This window comes from Lottia gigantea (assembly GCF_000327385.1).
Source record: "Lottia gigantea unplaced genomic scaffold LOTGIsca_65, whole genome shotgun sequence".
In the NCBI taxonomy this organism is placed as follows: Eukaryota; Metazoa; Mollusca; class Gastropoda; family Lottiidae; genus Lottia; species Lottia gigantea.
In genome coordinates, this window is record NW_008710211.1 from 561,949 (window position 1) to 585,596 (window position 23,648).

Consider the following 23,648-nt stretch of genomic DNA (forward strand, 5'->3'; position numbering starts at 1 on the left):
ATGGGAATTCATGGGAAAGAAAATAGATACTTGAACATTGGAAATTACACTGTAAAGACAGAAACAAAATGTGATGGGGCAGAGATATTGGTAAATCAAAAGACAGAGAGAATTCAAAAGATAGAGAGAATTCAAAAGACAGAGAGAAATCAAAAGACAGAGAGAAATCAAAAGACAGAGAGAAATCAAAAGACAGAGAGAAATCAAAAGATAGAATTCAAAAGACAGAGAGAATTCAAAAGACAGAGGGAATTCAAAAGACAGAAAGAGAGAGAATTCAAAAGACAGAGAGAATTCAAAAGACAGAGAGAATTCAAAAGACAGGAAGAGAGAGAATTCAAAAGACAGAGAGAATTCAAAAGACAGAGAGAATTCAAAAGACAGAAAGAGAGAGAATTCAAAAGACAGAAAGAGAGAGAATTCAAAAGACATGAGAGAATTCAAAAGATAGAGACTCAATAGACAACTTATATATCAAGAATTAAAACATTCAATTTGACAATTTTATGATTTGGGATTGTTAAAAACCTTTAAATTTGAAGGTAGGTTTTTCCAAAGGCTAGATCCTTTAAAACTTAAACTGCATGTAGCGAGGGGAAGTCGTGGCTCAATATACTTACTTATAAGCAGTGGCTACCACATTTTTCTTGGGTTCATTATCATAACTCTGTGTCTCACATCCATAAAACTCAGCCAGCTCATGTACAAATTGTCGATTTTCTCGATTCATTGATGGAAATGAATGGCTTCGAGAGGGATATTTAGACTGTAATAGATAAATTACAATAAAATAAAATAATAAGGTGTTATATTTTTATTGGATAGGCTAAGAGATAAAGGCAATCTTAACATCATCTTTTGACACAATTTCAGTAGCAACTTTTTTTTCAATTTCATACAAACCTGATTCCCTAAAATCAATTCAAATTTGATTTGACAATGTTTATAAAATAAAATCAAATTTGATTTCACAATGTTTATAAAATAAAATCAAATTTGATTTGACAATATTTACAAAATAAAATCAAAATTGATTTGACAATATGTATACAATAAAATCAAAATTGATTTCACAATGTTTATGAAATAAAATCAAATTTGATTTGACAATATGTATACAATAAAATCAAATTTGATTTGACGATGTTTACACAATAAAATCAAATTTGATTTGACGATGTTTACACAATAAAATCAAATTTGATTTGACAATATCTATAAAATAAAATTAAAATTGATTTGACAATGTTTACAAAATAAAATTAAATTTGATTTGACACTATTTACAAAATAAAATCAAATTTGATTTCACAATGATTACACAATAAAATCAAATTTGATTTCACAATGTTTATAAAATAAAATCAAATTTGGTTTGACAATATTTATAAAATAAAATCGAATTTGGTTTGACAATATTTATAAAATAAAATCAAATTTGGTTTGACAATATTTACAAAATAAAATCAAATTTGATTTGACAATGTTTACAAAATAAAATCAAAATTGATTTGATATTGTTTATAAAATAAAATCAAAATTAATTTGACAATGTTTACAAAATAAAATCAAATTTGATTTGACAATATTTATAAAATAAAATCAAATTTGATTTGACACTATTTACAAAATAAAATCAAAATTGATTTGACAATGATTATAAAATAAAATCAAATTTGATTTGACAATATTTATAAAATAAAATCAAATTTGATTTGACAATGTTTACAAAATAAAATCAAATTTGATTTGACAATGATTATAAAATAAAATCAAATTTGATTTGACAATATTTATAAAATAAAATCAAATTTGATTTGACAATATTTATAAAATAAAATCAAATTTGATTTGACAATGTTTACAAAATAAAATCAAATTTGATTTGACGATGTTTACGAAATAAAATCAAATTTGATTTGACAATGTTTATAAAATAAAATCAAATTTGGTTTGACAATATTTATAAAATAAAATCAAATTTGATTTCACAATGTTTACACAATAAAATCAAATTTGATTTCACAATGTTTATAAAATAAAATAAAAATTGATTTGACATTGTTAATAAAATAAAATAAAAATTAATTTCACAATGTTTATGAAATAAAATCAAATTTGATTTGACAATAGTTATAGAATAAAATCAAATTTGATTTGACAATGTTTATAAAATAAAATCAAATTTGATTTGACAATATGTATACAATAAAATCAAATTTGATTTGACAATATGTATACAATAATATCAAATTTGATTTGACAATTTTTACAAAATAAAATCAAATTTGATTCGACAATGTTTATAAAATAAAATCAAATTTGATTTTACGATGTTTACAAAATAAAATCAAAATTTGATTTTAAAAAATATTTTAATAAAAATTTAAACAAATCAAATTTGATTTGACGATGTTTTTACAAAATAAAATAAAATTTGATTTGACAATGTTTATAAAATAAAATCAAATTTGATTTCACAATGTTTACACAATAAAATCAAATTTGATTTCACAATGATTATAAAATAGAATCAAAATTGATTTGACATTGTTAATAAAATAAAATCAAAATTGAGTTCACAATGTTTATGAAATAAAATCAAATTTGATTTGACGATGTTTACAAAATAAAATCAAATTTGATTTGACAATATTTATACAATATAAAACTTGTTGCCATTGGAATCAGTGCAGCATCATAATTCCTATTTTTATGATGCTGACACCCCCTTTGCTTTTAATGTTATCAAAAGTATTTTATTTACCTGTTTAGCATTAAGTACAAGATCATATAAAGCTTTCTCTATCTGGTTGGCTTTCTCTGGATTCTTTCTACATTTAAATAAAAACATATGATGAGGTGAAAAAGTTTACAACAAAAATACATTAAAGAATGATGCTGTTTGTAAAAGTTTCGAAGCACAAAAAATCTTCTGATAAGAATTGGTCGAAAGTGTAGAATTTTACATTGTGAAATACCATATTTATGATAAATCTGATCATAAGTTGATTTGTGGAATTGGACCCAACTCTGCTCATGGAAGAGAAAAATTAAACAGTTTACCTTGCAAAATCTTTGAGTAAATCAGGATATGAAGTTGTATTCAGTTTAGATGTCAAGTCTGGGTTTTCTATTTCTAGGGCTAGAGCCATGCGTCTATTTCTCTCCAACTTGGCACACTCGGCATCACACTCTAGTCTGAATATAAAACGGCATACATACAGGCACCTGTTCTTTTCTTCAAATTATATACTTAGTATAATGACTGATCCACATCTTCACAATGTCAAGCTATTATGATCTTCAGCTTATACCAAAACTGCATTAGCCACTTTTCTTGTATCACAAAAGTTTGTAAGGTCAGTGATTTGATTCGATAGTTTGTTAACAAATACAGCCAATCAGAGGCTCCGACACTAAGTCTACAAACTCTTAGCCATAACAAGTACAATCTTTCATCGAGGGCTTTGATTGGCTGTATTTCCTGATATACAATCCAATGAAATCGCTGTGTTCTTTGACACAAGAAAGGCGGCTATTGGAGTCATGGTATAAGCCAAAGTTGTAACAGCTTGACATTATAAAGATGTGAATATTCATGAATATTACAAAATTTATTCACCTTAAAGCAATACTGTATATTTGGTAGTTAAGTGCACAGTTTTCTACCCTAAAAAGGGCATGCAAAAGTGGGGGTGCCCCTATAGGTATTTATAGGAAAGCGAAAAATCATACAGAGCTATGCATGGCAGTTAACTACAAGTAACAATGAGTTAGCTGTTAACAAGGACAATAACTCTAGTCAAAAGACAGTAAATTTCTGTAGTCAATACTTACTGGCGTTTTACACCTTTCTTAATCTGAGCTATTTCTACTGAACCTTGATTCATCCAACTTTCTACTGTCACCCTGTAAAACAAAACCAACACTTTATCATTGGAATTACAACTTAAGGTGCCCTGACACCATAGTCGTTACCAGTTGCATATGGTTGTGAATAATGAAAGTGGCCATGAGTTTCAAATGCAACTCAAAACTCAGTTGCATGAGAGTTGCGTTTGAAACATACGACCGCTATTTTTATTCGCAACCATACGCAACTATGATCACTATGGTGTTAGGACACTTTAAAATTCTCCACTTCTGTATGGAGTACAATGCTTCAATTGCAGAGCAATATAGAAATAGCAAAATTCTTGCTGTCGAACCGTGCTCAATAAGGCAGTAGCAGAGCCATTAAGAAAACAATCTCTACTTAATTCTTGATAAAAAAAGTAAGTTTGGCTATTTTTTTATTTATAAATACTGATATTTTCATAATAAAATTGACTATTGATTAAAGTACTAACTTTTGATAATTATCTGTGTTATCTTCTCCACCAAGTTGACATAAAACTTTAGATTGTTTATTACCACAAGCACATTTCACTGATATCTGTAAAGACAAGACAAGAAAATAAGGTATTGATAAATGTCATTAACCCTTTGAACCCTGGATTTAAATGAAATATAACGTCCTATACCCTGAACTTCAAGTAACATAAGTTACAGTGCATGACGTTGATGTTGTGCGATGTCACTTAGCTACGGTCGGTATACAGGCTGATCGGGTATATATTGCGTTAGTGTGTGGTCGATAGCGAACAGAGTTTACACCTCAGCTCACCTCAGTTTTACAGGCTACAGGAGGACATGGAGAATCAGGATGACAGGGGGCGCCACAAGGATGTCCACATTCCTCACGTTTAATATCACATGGTTGAGTACAGGCTTCACCTTCGGGTAGACAATCACCCTGAAAATATTACAGATATTTCAAGACCACAATATGACAAAATATTAGACCAAGATGTTACAATATGTCAATATCCAGAAACATCTTAACAGAATGGACAACGCTCTTCAACAATTTAGAGATTTTGCCAGAATAGCAGTTATTTTAATTTCCGACTAGAACATAACTCAATATTTCATACAAATCAGTACTGGCTTAATTTTCTATTAAGTGGATACTTATTATTAACATTTTCTCAATCACATGACATTATGAGTGACAGCTAGCATTATTCCAACTAATATTAAGTAAAATCTTATGATCTATCAATCAGTGGTGTTAAAGAATCATTGATATGTAACCACAGGAGCTTTTTTTTTGTCTGGGAGAATGGACATTTCTTCTTGCATCATTCTGAATTTTTGACCACATGAGGCCAATTTGTATTATATGCATTCCCAAAAGATTGTTAAACCACTTTATTTATCTCAGGTTTGCTGATTATGAATCTATAATATCAAGCCAACCTAGAGGGTGTAGTAAAAGGGCTTACCTTATGACAAGTTTGTTTGCACTTATGTTTACCACAAGGTAGAGTACGACCACAGGGATATCCACACATTATATCTTTAATATGACATGGTATATTCTTTCTTATCTAGAAATATAATCATAGGATGAGATGCTGAACATCAAATATTTAATTGCTGTGAAGTTGCAGGAACCACAGACATCTGACTGAATATTGGAATGGTGCAAATTGATGTTTGACGATACATAAACAATTTAGAAAACCTCTTTACAATCCCTTTTAGACAAATGAATTGAATTCTTCTAATCTTGCATAAAATAAAGTATATTGTCCTACTATCCTACCTCATGGCCTCCAACACACCGTTTCTCTGTTAAAGCTGTACATGGTGGACACGTCTCTTCACTGTGACAATTATGACGAACTACAGACAGAAAACAAAATAATTTAACACCTCATAATAAACATCAATAGTTTTTTAAATATTCATCCAAGATAAAATGTGGAATTTAATAAAGATTTAACCCAACACCCCAATATAAACAATATGACCAAAAGTGGAGATCTTTCAGTAACCTTAATTACCCTAAGAATTGTGAATTAAAGTGTTTAAGGGTCAAGGGAATCAAGAAGCTATGCAAGAAAGATTGGCTTAAATGTCTAAACAATTTAAAATGTAACCTGCTCTTTCAGAACACCAGGCCAGTAGCCAGATTTGATTGTTCAGAGGTGCAAGTAATATATCAGAAGGGGCAAAGGTGTATGGTGTTTAGTTTCAGTAATGGAATTGGTCGTTTGTCAGGATTTTTGCAGGGGGGAAATCCATTTTTCTTGACCCCTTGTAGATTTTGGCTTTCAGAGCACACAGAACCTTTCTATCATTTCCTTTATAAAGGCTTTCTACAGAAAGAAGAGTGTTCAAAAATACATACCAGTATGTTCACAATCATGTTGTTTTTGACAAACTTGATGACATTCTGGTGGTCTTGTACCACAAGCTACAGGTGGAAATATTACAGCTGCTCCACAATGGCACGATAACTCATCAAAACCTTCAAATATACATACAATCTAGATAAATCTGTATCTAACCTTCTACCTACATGATAGCATGCTGATCGCCATAAACCCAGACACTGGGTAGAAAGCATGTATTCCTAGTGCAGACAACAGGCTTTGTCATTCAATGCCATGTGGATCAAGACTATTTGGATAGACTTTCTCCCTGTAGACTGTATACAATAGAACAGACAAGAATTGGTTCCTTTGTTGCTTTGTCGAAGAAAATACGACAACCAGTCGGCCAGTCATTGTGTCATTGCCAAGTATATTGTGTTGGGTTTTTGAGCAATTGTAAATGAGTACTCAAGTAAGTCATTCTCAAAATCACCAATAACACATTTTCGTACACAATACTTACTTGCTTCTAAACAAGGTAGACAGTTACCAGGGTGACACATCTGTCCACATTTATGTCTACCACACGTCAACTTCCTGTTACATCTTGTTTCACAAATATGTTCTTCTTTCTACAACAACAAAAAACAAAATTACTACACAAGGAAGCATGACATGTCTGGATATTGATAAATGACTTTCGTTTGTATTTATATCTAAACCCCTATTAATTGTCTGATCTTTACATCCCTATACCTCCCTTATGTTGTTTCCTACTTGTATTTTTTTACATGATCTTGTCTGATCTTTACATCCCTATACCTCCCTTATGTTGTTTCCTACTTGTATTTTTTTACATGATCTCTTGTTGTAAAATTAATTTCTTTATTAGGATAACAATGATTTCTTATTATTCATATCAATACTTTGTCTAAAGGAAGTAAGGCAACTTGGTAGAAAATAACTTATCAAAGATTTGAATCATTTGTAAGATAACTCAATAGTTGGAAATTGAAAAAGAGCAAGCAAATACTGCTGTCCTGGCAAAAATTCCCCTGCAATGCATTGCCTGTTTTCATTAGCCCACATGGAGCAGAAAGTAAGACTCCATTCATTTTATTTCCAGGATATCTCGTTTCAAAAAAATGTCCTTATTGGATAACAAAGATTTCTTATATTTTTAATGTTACTTTATTATAAGGGTATCGAGGCCACTCAGTTAAAGATTAAGTGTTAATCCATGAACAAAAGAACTTTCACTGATATAATAACTGACTGTTGATTACCTTACAACAAACTTCACCACATTTATGTTTACCACAATGTCTTTTTTTGGTACATTTTTTATCACAAAGAAAAGGATTAGATTCTGAAAATAAACAAACTGAATAACTCAAATACACTTTAGAAATGGGCACAAACTCCAAAAATTTATTTGGTACAGATTGAAAAAAATTAGAATAAGTTCGTCTTTAAATTTCTAATTAAAAAATGTCACACATATCTTTCCTACAATATACTTGATATACTACAATATATAAACCAAGTACTAACAATCCGAACTACAAAACTAAATCTTAAATCCAAACAACATATTGGCTGAAGCAGCTAATGAACTTTTCACATGAGGTAGTATATCAATCAGTAAGTATTTCATAATGAAAAGAATATTAATTCTCACCATTGTATGTTATTGCTTTAGCACAGGGGATAGATTTCTCAATATTCTTACAAACACATTTTAATTTGCTATAACCTTCACATGGTGGACAATCACCTTCATGACAAACTTTTTTACATACATGTTTACGATCTGAAATGGAGGAAGAATCAAGATTAAGTAATAAGGTGAAGTCAGTTATTTAAATTGTTCATGTTATAATGGCTTCCTTCACTTGTAAAAGCTTTCACTTCCATGCTTTTTTGCAGGAATAAGTCATATCTGCAATGCTATTAGTGTCCCTGATACACATAACAATTTTAAAAAAACCTCTTTACAATCCTTTTCAAGATAAATTTCTCACCTTGAGTTCCACATTTCAGTTGTTTTTTACAAATTTTATCACAAGTAGGTAAAGGTGCTAAACACGAGGTTCTTTTTTCATCTGTTAAATCAGTTATTAATGTGCGACCACAGGGACAGTGTTTGATTTGGTCTGGGAGAAGAGGGCAGGGGGGACAATCCCCAGGGTGACATTCTAATTCACATCTATGATTACCACACTCTAATATTCTACAATACAAATTATAAAACATCATGACTAATAGTATCAAAGGCTTTGTGAAAATCATCAAATTCATAAAGTCTGAATTTGGTTTAATTTTGTTAACTCTTGTTTCACTATTGACCTTAAGTGATGTATCTACACACTAAATAAATCAGAGAATCAGATCCTACTTATTCGTGCCTCGGTTCAATGGTTCAAAAACTTTAATTCTTCCAAATTGATTCCTGTATGCTCAAAATCGTACAAACACCAGTTTAAATTAGAAGACTGATGAAAAAACATGACTAAAGATAAAACATGATCATACAAAACTGACCTATTACAAGGGTGTGAACAGGAGTAGGATATTTCTTGATCTTCACTAGAACCACACAAAACTTCCCGACTAGAGTGTTTACCATAACATTCTATAATATACAAATCAGGGTTATATACATGTATGTTCTGTAGCACATGTATCAGTGGATCAATAGGTCTAAAATACCCTTTTTCAAGTCTGAGTGTAAAGCTTAACTTCCTTCAGGAGATCCTCTAAAGACCAATGCAATGAAGTTTATCTGGGACACTTCCAGCACCTTTCCAGTTTCCTTTTTAACATCTGTGAGTTCCATAAACTTGTCCAGTTTATGACCTCACATCACAACTTGGCTGAAATAAAGATCAAACTTTCGTTCCTTTTTATTAGCTTTTCACTTCAGTTTGGGTCTGAAAACTCTCACAAAATGCAGATGACAGAAATTTGATTGGTTAAAGCAGGGCTAGGTCAAAAGATTATTTTGACGAATGTTTAAAGGGCCAGTCACTAGACCTTAACTTAAGTGGCTATATAAAAATGAAAGCTGATAAAAAAAATGGAAGGAAAGTTTGGTCTAATTTTAATTAGACTCAATAAAGGCCGAGTGTGGGCTTCCAGTCCCTATCACTTACCTTGTTTAAATGACTGTGTACAGGTTTGACAAGCTCCTGAATGACAGATAACTAAACATGTATGTTTTCCACAGTTTAACATCTTTCCACATTCATGATCACATTTTAGTCCAATATTCAACCCACATCTTACAGTTTGTCTGAAACAATCAATTCACAAGTCTTTTACAATTAAAATCAAAATTATTATATTCATAATGTCAAGGTATTAAAAATTTTGCATGATTTCAAACGTTTAAAGGTAATTCTATTTCTATCAGAAACACATAAAATTTCTCGGTTAAAATTCAAACTCATTTGAAATATTTCAATGTACAGGTGCCATCTTGATTTTGTGTAGATTAGCAACAGACAACTCTATATCCTACCTTTATCAACCCAGATAACCACGAAGGACCAGATTATAGATAATAAAAAAGGACCAGATTACAATAAAGATTATAAATAAGGATCAGATAATAAGAAGGGACTTACTTGATTTGTCCACAATCACAAGATTTGGTAACAGTAGCACTACATGGTGGACAGGCACCTGGATGGCACAACCTGAAATTATAACAGATTAACAATATACTGACAGGCTAACAAACAATCTGAAATTATAACAGATTAACAATATACTGACAGGCTAACAAACAATCTGAAATTATAACAGATTAACAATATACTGACAGGCTAACAAACAATCTGAAATTATAACAGATTAACAATTTACTGACAGGCTAACAAACAATCTGAAATTATAACAGATTAACAATATACTGACAGGCTAACAAACAATCTGAAATTATAACAGATTAACAATATACTGACAGGCTAACAAACAATCTGAAATTATAACAGATTAACAATATACTGACAGGCTAACAAACAATCTGAAATTATAACAGATTAACAATATACTGACAGGCTAACAAACAATCTGAAATTATAACAGATTAACAATATACTGACAGGCTAACAAACATCAGGTGGATGTATCAGGTATATATCGTTTTCTTCAAATGCTTATATATGTAAGTAAATACTTGGAAGAAAGTCACATGTTAAATGAATTGTTTGGTAACAAATGGAGGCAATAGGGCAATAATTGAGGGTTTTGTCCTGTTTCTTTACAGTTACAGTAAAGAATCTTCATCATCTAAATATGGTTTTCAGTGATAAACTCTCTGAAAAAAGCCTGTTATGTTGTTTTGTCTGAGTGTTCAGAACAGCAGGTCACGGAAAAGAAAGGTGAATCGAACACATCAAACAGTTTCCATTGAACCATAACGCAACATCTGACACTTCTGTCTTGTGGGTGAAGGTAAAATCACGCAAAATCATCATGTATTCATTTTGAACTCATTCTATATCGAAGTGCAGCGAATAAATGCAGAGTTTGATAGTTTTGTTTTACATGGACACATTGTCTGAATACTAAGATTAAGTATAATATAAAACTTAACTTACAATGTACAAGGATGTTGACAATCTCCCTTTCTGTTTCTATTACAGACATCACCACAGCTATGGGGGGTCTCATATCTGTTATATACAGGATCGCGTATTTTACCTTCAAAATAATAACTCAATATGATCAATATACGAATTTTGATGTTTCTTTTGTGTATTTTCTGAAGACAACTCTATTGGCAATCCATGATCTGTCAAAATCATTATGCATCTCATGTTCTGTGTTATTTAATATTCAACTAATCAGATGTTCTGTGTTATTTAATATTCAACCAATCAAATGTTCCGTGTTATTTAATATTCAACTAATCAAATTTTCTGTGTTATTTAATATTCAACCAATCAAATGTTCTGTGTTATTTAATATTCAACCAATCAAATGTTCTGTGTTATTTAATATTCAACCAATCAAATGTTCAGTGTTATTTAATATTCAACCAATCAAATGTTCTCTGTTATTTAATATTCAACCAATCAAATGTTCTCTGTTATTTAATATTCAACCAATCAAATGTTCTCTGTTATTTAATATTCAACCAATCAAATGTTCTGTCTCTTACTAAATGTGAGGAATTCTGTGATATGTATGTTAGACATTGCATTTTATCAAAAAAATGATAACTTTTGAAGCTATTAGGTCAAAACTCCACCGAGCGAGATTTAAATTAAAGTATAGCAAAAGCAAAACACCCCTAATAGTTACTGTCTATCAAATTCTTGGTACTTGATATGAATTTCTTGGTATATAATTAAAGATTTTGGTTTATAATACGAGTTTCTTGGTATAAAATTTCAACTTCTTAGTATGTGATTTTTTTTATGTTGGATTTTTTCCGTTTTGGCATTCAATAATCTATCAAATTTTTATTAGCTAGCTATAATTTTTGCAATGTTTAATCATACCACAATTAAAAAATCACCACCAGAAAATTATTCACAACAAACTATAATTACACTCACCACAAAAGCACTTGTAAGAATTTGGAACTTTTTCTGTAATATTTTGACAGGCAGGGCAGCGCCATCCTTCTGCAGAACCTTGAAAGAAGAAATACAGAATTCACCTCATGTTTGACCTCTTCCCATCAAAAAGGGTTTTATATTGCAGAATTTCATATCAGCATAATCAGTTTTCAGTCATTAATAGATAGACAATAGAGACAAATCAAAAGCCTTGGGCAATTTGTTGTGTAAAACAAAAACGAAAATTGACAAATTCACAAAATGAGATTTAACAATCAAACTTTGTTTGTAAGTCTAAAGAAAATTAAAATTGACAAAATTTAAGAAACTGAGAAACAGAGGAGATATAAACTCATCTCACCTCCCTCCACCAGTGCAGTTGAAGATCTGGCCCATTTCTTGATACAGAATAGATGGAATAGATGATAACAGCTAGAACAGTTCCATACAGCTGTATCCGGTCTCATGTTCTCACAGCACACCATACATTCATATCTTCCTTTAGTTAGTTGCTCTATCATACGACCTGAAATATCACATCTATACTTAGACATACAGTAGACTTGTCTGAAATATCACATCTAAACTTAGACATACAGTAGACTTGTCTGACATATTACATCTAAACTTAGACATAGAGTAGACTTGTCTGACATATTACATCTATACTTAGACATAGAGTAAACTTGTCTGACATATTACATCTAAACTTAGACATAGAGTAGACTTGTCTAAGATATTACATCTAAACTTAGACATAGAGTAAACTTGCCTGACATATTACATCTATACTTAGACATAGAGTAGACTTGTCTAAGATATTACATCTAAACTTAGACATAGAGTAGACTTGTCTGACATATTACATCTATACTTAGACATACAGTAGACTTGTCTAACATATTACATCTATACTTAGACATAGAGTAGACAAATTTGTCTGACATCACTATTGCAACAACCTCAAAAATTTTCAATAGTGCTCAGTTTTTGTGATTATTACGTCCTTTAATGAAAAGAAAGACTGACATAAAATTTCGAAAGATGGAAAAGGATGAAAATTTGAAATTTCTTTGAAGAGTTCTCAAATATTGAAAGGTGAAAGAGCTAAATTTCAACCAACTGTAACACTTTTTATAATCACTTTCAGGCTTTTTTTATTTTATTCTAATGGACAGTTCTATGTGATGAGGTCTTGGTAAAAAAAATTGACGAATAAAGTGTTCAAAAAACTGTCAATACCTACTTCTCTGATCTGTAGCTTCACTGTCATCCGTAACTTTTTTCTTATTTCTGTATGACTTGGACTTCGTGGTGGGTGGTTCATTTTCTTCATCACCTTCCTTAGTTTTTAAGTTATTCCCCTTCCTGTTATTATCTGAATCTGATCTTCCAGTCTTGTCAGTGTAACCTCTATTGCCTTTTGCTGATCCCGCTCCAAATTCCTGAGGTCTATAACCGGCATAGTTGGATGATTTTTTATTGGTACGATGCTGGTACAAAGAACTGTTGTCCCATTTGGATTTTGAGGAAATGGTAGCTTCCTTTTGTTTGTTTTCACCACCAGATGCAAGTCTTTCATTAGTGGAGTTTGCCTCTACCGTGTTGGAAGTGCTTTGACCACTTCCTGAAGACATGCTATTTTGATTTGAAGCATTTTGTCCACCACGCCGGGTACGATATCTATTGTTACGATATGACTTGGATTGAGGTTGACTTGGTTCCTGATTTTGATTGTTCCAATTTTCTTGATAGCTGCCATATTCTGTATAGTTGGCAGCACCATTTGATGCCTCAAATGATGATTGGTTATATCCGTTTAAAGTGGGATCATAATAGAATTGCTCCTCCTGACTATATCCATAGTAATTTGGATCAAAATACGGTTGTTGGTAGAAACCTTTAAAAAATAAGGAAAATGACTAAAAATTCGCATCAAAAAATTACTATTAAATAAAGATACTATCTTGGACCAGATTTCAATTTTAAACATAATTGTCTTGCTTGTACAACCTATAATACTACAGCTAAAAATACCTCTGTCATTGTCAAAAGCTTTTATAATGAGCCCCAAGATGAATTTTATACTAAACGTTTGGTCACTGCATATAAAAGAAATAAAAACTTTAGTAATGTATTGGTTCATGGTAGATTAGAACCCCTTTCATCAACTCCCTGAAACAATGGCATTGGAATTTGAGTTGAATATATTTTTTCATGTAATCCCTCCAGAAGTAATAATCTATGAATAATCTTCAGTAAAACATATTCTGTTTGAATTGAAATAGTTTTTATGTTGAAATCCATAGTCTCTACTTGTGACCTAGGCCAGTGCTTCTATAGGAGAGTATCTTCTAAAACACCTATAACTATTATTGATATTCTACTCATCTTAATTTAAGCAACATTTCAATTCGCATACAGGAATCTTTTTCATGTGTCTGATCATAATGAACATACCTTGTTGAAAATTTTGAGGGTAATAACTAGTTCCCTGGTCTGTAAATGAATACGTTGAATAACCAGTGTTTACGTTGTTATCCGATGTATATTGTTGCTGATATGACGCGGCTTGTCTGTTGTTTCTATAGTTACCATACTGTCCTTCTTCAGCCATCTTTTATTTTTCCAGTTGTTTACCTTCTCTTTATACTCTGAAAAAGTTTTTAAAAATGCTATGACAACTCTACTTTTTAAAAAAAAAAAAAAACTTGGCCCACATTGTAGCCTTTTGGGTGATTCTGTGTCTTTTATTCAAAGTTGGTTGAGTTGTCTTTGAAAATACTCTGATAGGTGTTGATGACAACTCAGGCCAACTTTAAAAGAAAACTTGAGAGCCAATTAGGGTAGTGTTATATTTTCCAGTAGCCCTGGGTGGTTGATCTGGTCTGGTCTGATTCTTATAAGTTGTCTTCTAATATTGTTTTAAGCCCAACTAAGTAACCATTGTCAACATTGTAACAAAACAAGGCTATGTCTGTCCTTAGACGAGATCAAAGTGATCTTTTCAGAATCAAGCCAAGAAACTAAGAGTAAAAGAAAGTGCATTTTACAGCGTCGTGTACGATTTGCACATGCATGGACGATTATGTATCCTCTGTTGTTTTTCTACAGTTTGACACATCACGATCAGATTTCGAGTGCGAGTCGAATGAAATGATGTTGAATCTATACACCTAATGACCTATTACCTACCAAACGGCGCCCGATCAAGGGCAACAAAATCGTTGTTGTGTTCTACAACTTTTCAAGTCATGTTACCGATCAGTTATTTCAACATATCTGCTAAATTTAGAAAAATTAGTGAAATGGTTTTGCAATTTTCTGAACAGGAAGTAAACTCTACCCAGTCTTATTTCTCACTTCCGTTTTTGTGACTTTTATCTACCGAATAGAAAATGGAGTTGCTTCCCTTTACGTACCTTAAAGGGATTGTAGAGGTTTTTTAAATTTTGTTATGTGTATCCGGAACATCAATAGCATCAATTTGCGTCATTCCAACTTTCTATCAAACGTCCATGGATCCTGCAATTCCACTAAAACTAAGCGGTTTACGACGTCACTAATCGCTAATCCATTTTTGTGATACATTTTGCAATTAATGACGCCATCAAACACTTGCAGGAACCATAGACGTCTTTTTGAAAATTGCTATAGTTCAAATTGATACTATCAGTGTCATAGAAAACCTCGTTACGTATGATAAACGAGATGACTTCTCATTTTCTATTGTCAACTTTCCATTTTTGAACAGCAATATTCACACTTCTTCCGCTTATCCCAGCCGATACGTTATGCCAGAGCTTCTTCCGCATATGATGATTTTGTGCTGGGAGCGTCGTTACTGACCTCTAAATTGTTAACACTAGGTTACAAAAAACCTAGATTTGTTTCTACCTTGAAAAAGTTTTATGGTCGTCACCAGGATTTGGTTGTTCGCTACGACACTACAGTCTCTAAGTTGTTGAAGGGTGTTTTCCTTTCGGTTGGGTGTAGACCACCATTTGCTAAATTGTGACCAATATTATTCCTGGAATATTCTATTTCAATTGGTCTCATTTCCCCAACTTTGAAACTGATTATCAAGATATTGACGGGTGTCGTGCACGAGGCAGAGTTGGCTCACTCTTTCTGTAACACCCGAATCTACCTCACTCGACATGCGCTAGATCTTGTGATCCCATACACCCGCAAATACCAGGGACTGCCCGAAAAGAAGATGGGCTTTGAATTTGTTTCCAGTGGTCGAAGTATTTTGGTATAGGCTACATATGAATCAAAGGTACCTACTTGACATGTGTAGTGATCGGTGTTGTAACCTTCTTGTATTTAATCTGACTAAGAATGCAAATCTAGATATTTTTTGGTTTTTTTTTTTGCATTTTTTCGTGTGCCTTCACTTGTCATCCATGATCTAGTGGAATTTTTGGCATACTATGTTCTACGTGACCTATATATCAGCCCACTTAAAACAGTATCCAGCTGCGACAGCTTTTGAAAAATCGCAATTTAAAGAAAATTCTCGTCCAATCACGAATTTGTTTGCAAGTGTAGTAGGTAAAACTGTAGTAAGGAAATATCTATCTGAGGATGAAGGACAGCAGACCTCCCAACCACACCCTTTCAGATCTTAGGCTTGCCCGGCTTTGCCCCACTCCTTTAGTATTCTATCACACCTGATAATACTTCACTGGTGCGGTGCCCCACAAAAAATACAGTCGAAGAAATATATTATTTTATTAAAATGAACCCACATGTGACAGTTTGATCTCTATTGTGCCCTTTAATGTATCTCGAAGTTTTAACTAAAAAAATCCAGCCGTTAATTATAAAACGCCAAAAATAAATTTTTTTTAAAATTGCGTAAGGTTTGAATAAAATAAACGCCTAACTGCAGAGAAATTTACTCTCCTACGTATATTTAAAACAAATTCAGTTTGATCAAGAAGGCTATATATAACCTTTTAAAGTTCGTTATCATTTTTGCAAGCTGTTAGAAAACTACTGTAAGGATTTGAGTAAAATAAGCGCATAATTGTAGAGAAATATGTCTCCTACGTTTTCGAAAGATTTCAACTAAATATAACGAACCGTTATAAAGCCAATCACCGAAACTAGGTCAAACTGCTTAATTAACAATTAGTACTCTCAGGTTTTTAATTAACCCTTTTAAAATATAATCGGTTTGATCAAGAAGATAAATAGATATAAATAGCATATTTTAGAATATTTTCAGGTATAATTTTCGACGTTTTTGATAATGAAAAGTTTTTACTAAAAAGCGGAATAGTTTATTTTACAATATTGTTAAAGGGATACTATGACAATAGCAGCTATTACAGATTAGAAAAACGTGAGTATCAAAATAAGAACAATTTGAGAAAAGGAAAGAATATTTGTAAATTTCGACGGTTGTCCATTATTATCAGGGCTCAAGAGCTCACCACATGCCCTGGGATGGATGATCCTGAAATACTCGAGATAGATTGATCTTGTTTCCGGGCATTTTTTCAATAATTCCGAGTCCCGCACACACCCATAACTGACTTTCCTGTGTCTCAAAATAAATTTGTATCATATTTTAACCTCTTAATACCCAAACCTTGCCAATAGGTGTATATAATATCTATCATTGTCTGGGCAAAGTACTGTTAGTCTTATAATGGTCTTAAAAATATTCACATGAGCCCACATTATCTCTTTAAAATTTGTTTTTACAGAGAAAATTCTCAGTCAATATTTTTCAGTTCAAATTTTCGGGAGAGAAATGTGTTTCTTTTCAATGCACACTTACAAAAACTTAGTAGGAGTTTGTTGTGAAATATTTTTAAAAAAAACGTCAGCCGAGTTTGCATTGGTCCGAGTTTGTTTTGGTCCGAGTTGTCCTGATGTGTTTCTTTTCAATTTACACTTACAAAAAAAATATTTTTTTCTTCGCAAAGACATTTTAATACTAACAATACTATTTTGAGGCTGATATTCTAATTCTTTTAACAGATATAGAACATAAGCTTGCGGCAAGTCTCGCAAGCGAATACGCCCACCAGCAGCTTGATGAAGAGCTAAATGTGAACTGTAAAACAAACTCTATATCGTAGACAGACCGACAGACGGACGGGCGGACCGACAGGGGCAACCACAATATACGCCCATACTTACGTGCATGTGGGCGTATAAAAAATAGAGGACTTTTCTTACAGAATCCCTGTATATGACAATAAATCCCCTAAACTATAATAGAGTATATATTTACCAGTGGACATACCTGCTATCATAACTAACAGAATAAAACAGATAAATTCACAAAATTAAGTTTCTATCGTGTTCATAGGTAACTTTGAAGAGGATTGATAGTGGCTATGATAATTATCATTCTTTTGCATCAAATCATAATCTCATGAAAGAACGAATGTTCTCACGTGAACTTATGTCACCCAATACCCCCATATGATGATCTTCAACACTTGTTCAATTACCTGCAGCGATGTTCTTTCCATTCTTCAAATGTGGCATTTACACCCAATTCACCAAAATTGGCTTGGTTTAGATATGGTTGAATACCAGCTAATGATTGTTGTACACAGTTGAAGTTAATGGCTGAAATGAAAGCCAATTGTAAAACATTTCCTATTTTTTGAGCATAACTGTTTTTATCCACATTAGATTGTAAAATCTTGTTGAAAAGCTTTATACTGGTACTGTTATATGACTGGCCGTAAAGCAGTCGAAGGGACTCGTACAGTGGCGTATTGAGCGGTAATTTTTGGGTTATAATAAATGAAACTTTCATATTGTCCCTGTTTTACAAAGTCTCGATATAATCGTATCCAGCTGCTGCCCTAAAGAGAACATACCGATTGGCAGACTACACCGCAACCCGACCAGCACCCACTCTATCCGCCCCCTATTCCTACCTTACACTTAATGGCTTACCTTCTGATCGCCCACAGAGATGTTGGGACCCCTCCGTTTCGGCTTCTGCTGTCTCGACCTTTTGTTCTGGCATCTGGTAGACACTGTCGTTTGAAGTTGTATTTACATTCAATTAACTGGATATACTCAGTTTTGTGACTGAAATATCGATAGAAATTAGCGGACACAGATTTGGTCACTGTCACTGAGGGGGTAAAAAGAGAGAAAATCAAGCAGACACCCACCTCCCCCCCTCCCCCCCCCCATATCAATTACTTCTTAACTGCCTGGTGCTGTGATAGACCGAAACATCTGTCTTTATTCCAGCCTCTGACAGCTATTTGGACAGATGTCGGCTGGTGTAGAGACAGCAAAATTGGACCCTGTTATTCCCTATTTTTGTACTCTACTCTGGCGGTTTACCATCAAAATATCCATCAGAGGCTGGAATAGACGCAGATGTTTCGGACTCCAATTTGTTCACACCTCCTAATGATTCCTAGACACGCCACGGACTACAGTCTTTCAAATTTGACTTGTAAATCCTTACCTGCAGATAGTTGTCGTGTTCCTAAATATATTAATATCACCTCTATACCAGGATTTAAATACAGAATTGTTAGTATAGCAAGATTCGTCTGATATTCCTTTGTCACAGTTTTGATACTCGAAGTAAGGTCCATTGGAACACCAAATAACATCTAGAATAGTCAAAATAATTGGAAAGAATAGTAAGCGAGCAGTGGCGGCGCCACCAGGCGTTTTTACCCCAACTTTATTTTTGAACAAATTTAAAAAAAGATTTTATACGATTTTGTCCCAAAATATGTGTCAGAATGCACCAAATCAGTTTAGTTTTTCGACAATTTTCTTCGAAGGATCCACTCAGACAAGAGGCTTGCGACCGTGACACATTTGATATTATAATTTATTCAAGCTTACCTGCTAAAAAAGCAATATTGATCACAATATGGCGCATCATTTTTCCTATCGATAGAAAATCTTACTGGTCCTGCACTAAAAAACAACCAATAAATAAAGTCTTTGAATGGCATTTAGCAATTGTGCATGAGTACGATATATAGACACAGCTTTATGGAACAACAATCACTGGTTAAAGTTTTATGCAACGTTTCGACGTGTTTCCCCCGTCGTCCTCAGGCACATAATGAGAAGAAGTGATGGGCAAACTATATATACATTAATGCTTATTATTAAGAACACACAAGAGATAAATGGTTTATTGATACATTACATTAAATTTTAACAGGTACAATAAGAGGTATATAATTCTTAAAATAACATACAGGCTGATTAAGTAAAATAATTGAAGTAAAGTAAATGAATTAAAAAAGATTGATTGAAGATTAAATAAACAACTATTGCTGGTATTGGAGTCTTTTATTAATAGGAATTACATTGTTCATATAACTAACTATGCTTAAAGTTGGAAATTGTTTTTGAATATGAATAATTACAAGTTGATAAGTTTATCATATGCATGCGATAAACGAACACCTTCATCTCTGTTAAGGTCAGGCTGATATCTTCTGATGTGGATAGCTTCATGAAGTCTCCTGGTTTTATCTATGTGCTTATTGATTGTCAGTATGTTGGTGTTGTCAAAGTTGACATTATGTCCTGTTTTTCTTCCCATAGCAAGATGTTCAGCCACAGCAGATGTTCCTTCATTGCCGGGCTTGTCTTGATGGTCTTTGAGTCGAACATCAAGGGGTCTCTTTGTTTCCCCTATATACGAGCTTCCACAGGAGCACTCAACTTGGTAGACACATCCCTTAGGTTTTTGGTTGTTGGAGGGATTCAATTTACCATTAGCTCTGAGCAAATCTTTAAGCGTTGAGTTGCCAGAGAACACTGTTTCAATGCCGACTGACTTTTTCAGGATCTTCTTGATTTGGTATGATGCCTTTCCGATGAATGGGATAGCTAAGCGGTTAGGCGGTCAGTTGAAGACATCCGTGTATAGGAAACCTACACATACAGATCAGTATGTGAACTACCATTCCAACACCCCTCAACATGTCAAAAGGGCAGCCATCACAGCGCTGGTCAGAAGAGCAAAAAGGATTTGTGACACAGAATACTTTCAACAAGAATTACAACACATCAAGAAAGTATTTTGCTTGCACAACTACTACCCTCCAGCCTTTGTACATCAAGCTTTTCGATCCGTATTAATGGCAAAACCAACCAACCAACAGCCTAATCCCAACAGACCATCAACCCGCTTAGCTATCCCATAGTTAGTATCTTGAAAATTCAACATATAAACTTGAAAATTCAACATACTAACTTGAAAATTCAACATATAAACTTGAAAATTCAACATACTCACTTGAAAATTCAAGATACTAACTTGAAAATTCAACATACTAACTTGAAAATTCAACATACTAACTTGAAAATGAATGGCCCTAATACGCTTTCGTAAATATCTCCCAATTTCTTATTTTATTTTAAAAAATACGAGAAAACAAAAAGGAAACGAAACTAATTTTAATTTTAATTAGATAGTTTGTGTCATGACTCCATTAAAGTTGCGAAAAGGCAAGATACGGTGTCCGAGAGATAACCGATACAGAATAAAATAGAAGAAGTAGTGATCCTGACAAAACGAGTAGCTACTATTTTCTATCACATATTTATCGATCCCGCAATGGACACTGCACCTTTTCCATTCGCACCTAAGTACATCACCTGAACGTAGTATTATTCCGTACACCTGACTTGAACACCGTGCTTAGTCCATGTGAACCTACACACACATATATACGCATTAAGTAAGAATTCTTTGAAATATATTGTATTTTTGTATGAGGCAAAATTCCATTTGAATTTTAAGTCGGTTATGTTTTTCATTGCAAGGCTTTCGGTAGATTTATATGGTAACCACCTATAACTATAGAAATGCACTCAGTGATATATCAAGCGTATATCAAATATTTCAATTTTGTTTTGTAAAATTATTAACAATAAAACATAAAAAAGCTGAAAAGAGAATGCCCCCCCCCCCCCCCCCCTCACCTCAAATAGACGAAGTACAGTGTCGAGTGAGGTGCGTGGGATTTATATTATAGTCATGTTCACAATGTCAATCTATTACGAACTGCACCGTAACTGCATCTGCAAATCATAAAAGAGTTGAGTAAAGGATTGTCCACGACTCTCCTGGGATTAAGGTCTGAAAGAAAATCTTCCGAAAAATTTGGGACAACAACACGAAAACAAAGAAAAATCGTAGATTGGCGCCTTTAGTGTTCGGAGTCAAGCTTCGCCTGATATCTCAACCCTTCAAAAATTTTCAGGCAAAGCCGCCTGCCTATAAATATATAATATAATTTAAAATTAATAGTTGAATAAACTAAATACAGGAATACCTACCGGCATTCTAACGATTGATAAACAAAATATATACTTCTTATAATTGAATAAAAAAATGTTCATCAGTTACCTCCCTTGAACTATTAAAAGTTGTCGGTCAAGTCACTGGTTTTCTTTTTTAACTTCCTGTTGGTCGCGTTTGTTGTATATGTTAAAGGGACAGGTACGCCATTTTTTTACCAACCATACTTATTAACGGGATTTTTTTTAAAACTAAGCCAGTCAGTAATTTAGTGTTCACAGCTCACCGTCCAAATCTGAGCCTTCATGTCCATATGTGTCCAGAATCATCCGGATTGGAATGTTAAAATGACGACTCGTTAATTTATGATACTATGTGATATACATTTCGAGTACTACTGAAGACTTAATTAACGTAGCCTATATTCAAGACTAAAATCAACCTCTCGAAATGCATCAACTGTCCTTTTAAGCAACTATATCGGGTGTAGCTCCATGAATGCTTACTCTTCTAGACACCTGACACCACTTTTCATTATGAAATACTTACTCAATTATGATTGATAAACATATACTTCCTCATGTGAAAAGTTCATTAGGCTACCTGTAACCAATATTTCGCCAATCCGCTGACTATATTTTAAAAGAATGCTATTTTATCAATTTAAAGTTAATCAATATTAAGGTATATTATGACCAATTATTAGCTGGTAGAATCTAAATTATGCAACCCGTAAACTTTTTCAAAATGAAATTTATACCTCCATGCGTAAACAATCAAATGGAAAAGAACAGCTTTAAAACACAGAAATTAGTTTGATTTTGCAGGTATCCCACAGCGTGAGTAATAATATGTTTCAGGTTCTGTTTTAATATTTCACTATATCTATATCTCTTTACAACTGATGTATTGAGAACTTTTTTAACAGTTGTATTTCTATATCATTCTACAATTGATGTATTGAGAACTATTTTAACAGTGGTATTTCTATATCATTCTACAATGGATGTATTGAGAACTATTTTAACAGTGGTATTTCTATTGATGTATTGGGCACTACTTTAACAGTAATATTCCTATATCACTCTACAATTGTTGTATTGGGCACTATTTTAACAGTGGTATTTCTATATCATTCTACAATTGATGTATTGGGCACTATTTTAACAGTGGTATTTCTATATCACTCTACAATTGATGTATTGAGCACTATTTTAACAGTGATATTTCTATATCGCCCTACAATTGATGTATTGGGCACTATTTTAACAGTGGTATTTCTATATCACTCTACAATTGAAGTATTGAGCACTATTTTAACAGTAATATTTCTATATCACTCTACAATTGATGTATTGAACACTATTTTAACAGTGGTATTTCTATATCGCTCTACAATTGATGTATTGGGCATTATTTTAACAGTGGTATTTCTATATCGCTCTACAATTGATGTATTGGGCACTATTTTAACAGTGGTATTTCTATATCACTCTACAATTGATGTATTGGGCACTATTTCAACAGTGGTATTTCTATATCGCTCTACTATTGATGTATTGAGCACTATTTTAACAGTGGTATTTCTATATC

At 32.7% G+C, this 23,648-nt stretch overlaps 4 protein-coding genes across 4 annotated transcripts in view; 1 reads left to right on the forward strand and 3 right to left on the reverse strand.

Moving 5' to 3' along the window:
- LOTGIDRAFT_167307 (hypothetical protein) lies at positions 1-462 on the forward strand (the record flags this gene model as incomplete). The annotated part of the gene is made up of 1 exon (XM_009064785.1): positions 1-462. The coding sequence occupies one exon, from the start codon at positions 1-3 to the stop codon at positions 460-462; it is 462 nt and encodes a 153-aa protein (XP_009063033.1).
- A 154-nt stretch (positions 463-616) lies between these two features.
- Positions 617-12,300, reverse strand: LOTGIDRAFT_129545 (hypothetical protein; the record flags this gene model as incomplete). Its single annotated transcript, XM_009064786.1, has 18 exons — positions 617-766; positions 2,768-2,834; positions 3,067-3,236; positions 4,349-4,438; positions 4,670-4,798; positions 5,331-5,435; positions 5,654-5,733; positions 6,242-6,361; positions 6,730-6,838; positions 7,493-7,575; positions 7,888-8,019; positions 8,231-8,439; positions 8,751-8,841; positions 9,362-9,501; positions 9,836-9,907; positions 10,814-10,916; positions 11,777-11,845; positions 12,141-12,300. The coding sequence occupies 18 exons, from the start codon at positions 12,298-12,300 to the stop codon at positions 617-619; spliced, it is 2,079 nt and encodes a 692-aa protein (XP_009063034.1).
- A 714-nt stretch (positions 12,301-13,014) lies between these two features.
- On the reverse strand, positions 13,015-15,081 carry LOTGIDRAFT_235495 (hypothetical protein; the record flags this gene model as incomplete). Its single annotated transcript, XM_009064787.1, has 3 exons — positions 14,975-15,081; positions 14,240-14,433; positions 13,015-13,679 (listed from the first exon to the last, which is right to left on the reverse strand). Exons 2-3 carry the CDS (start codon positions 14,394-14,396, stop codon positions 13,015-13,017), a joined length of 822 nt encoding a protein of 273 aa, XP_009063035.1. The 5' UTR covers positions 14,397-14,433; positions 14,975-15,081.
- Positions 15,082-17,219: 2,138 nt separating this feature from the next.
- The window catches only part of LOTGIDRAFT_167310 (hypothetical protein), a gene marked incomplete at both ends in the record, with an annotated part of 8,463 nt that continues 2,034 nt past the window's right edge, over positions 17,220-23,648 (reverse strand). The window contains 5 exons of the mRNA XM_009064788.1: positions 17,220-17,336; positions 17,939-17,984; positions 18,256-18,376; positions 19,242-19,392; positions 19,634-19,636. Coding sequence (XP_009063036.1) covers positions 17,220-17,336; positions 17,939-17,984; positions 18,256-18,376; positions 19,242-19,392; positions 19,634-19,636 — 438 coding nt within the window. The remainder of the gene's footprint in view (positions 17,337-17,938; positions 17,985-18,255; positions 18,377-19,241; positions 19,393-19,633; positions 19,637-23,648) is intronic.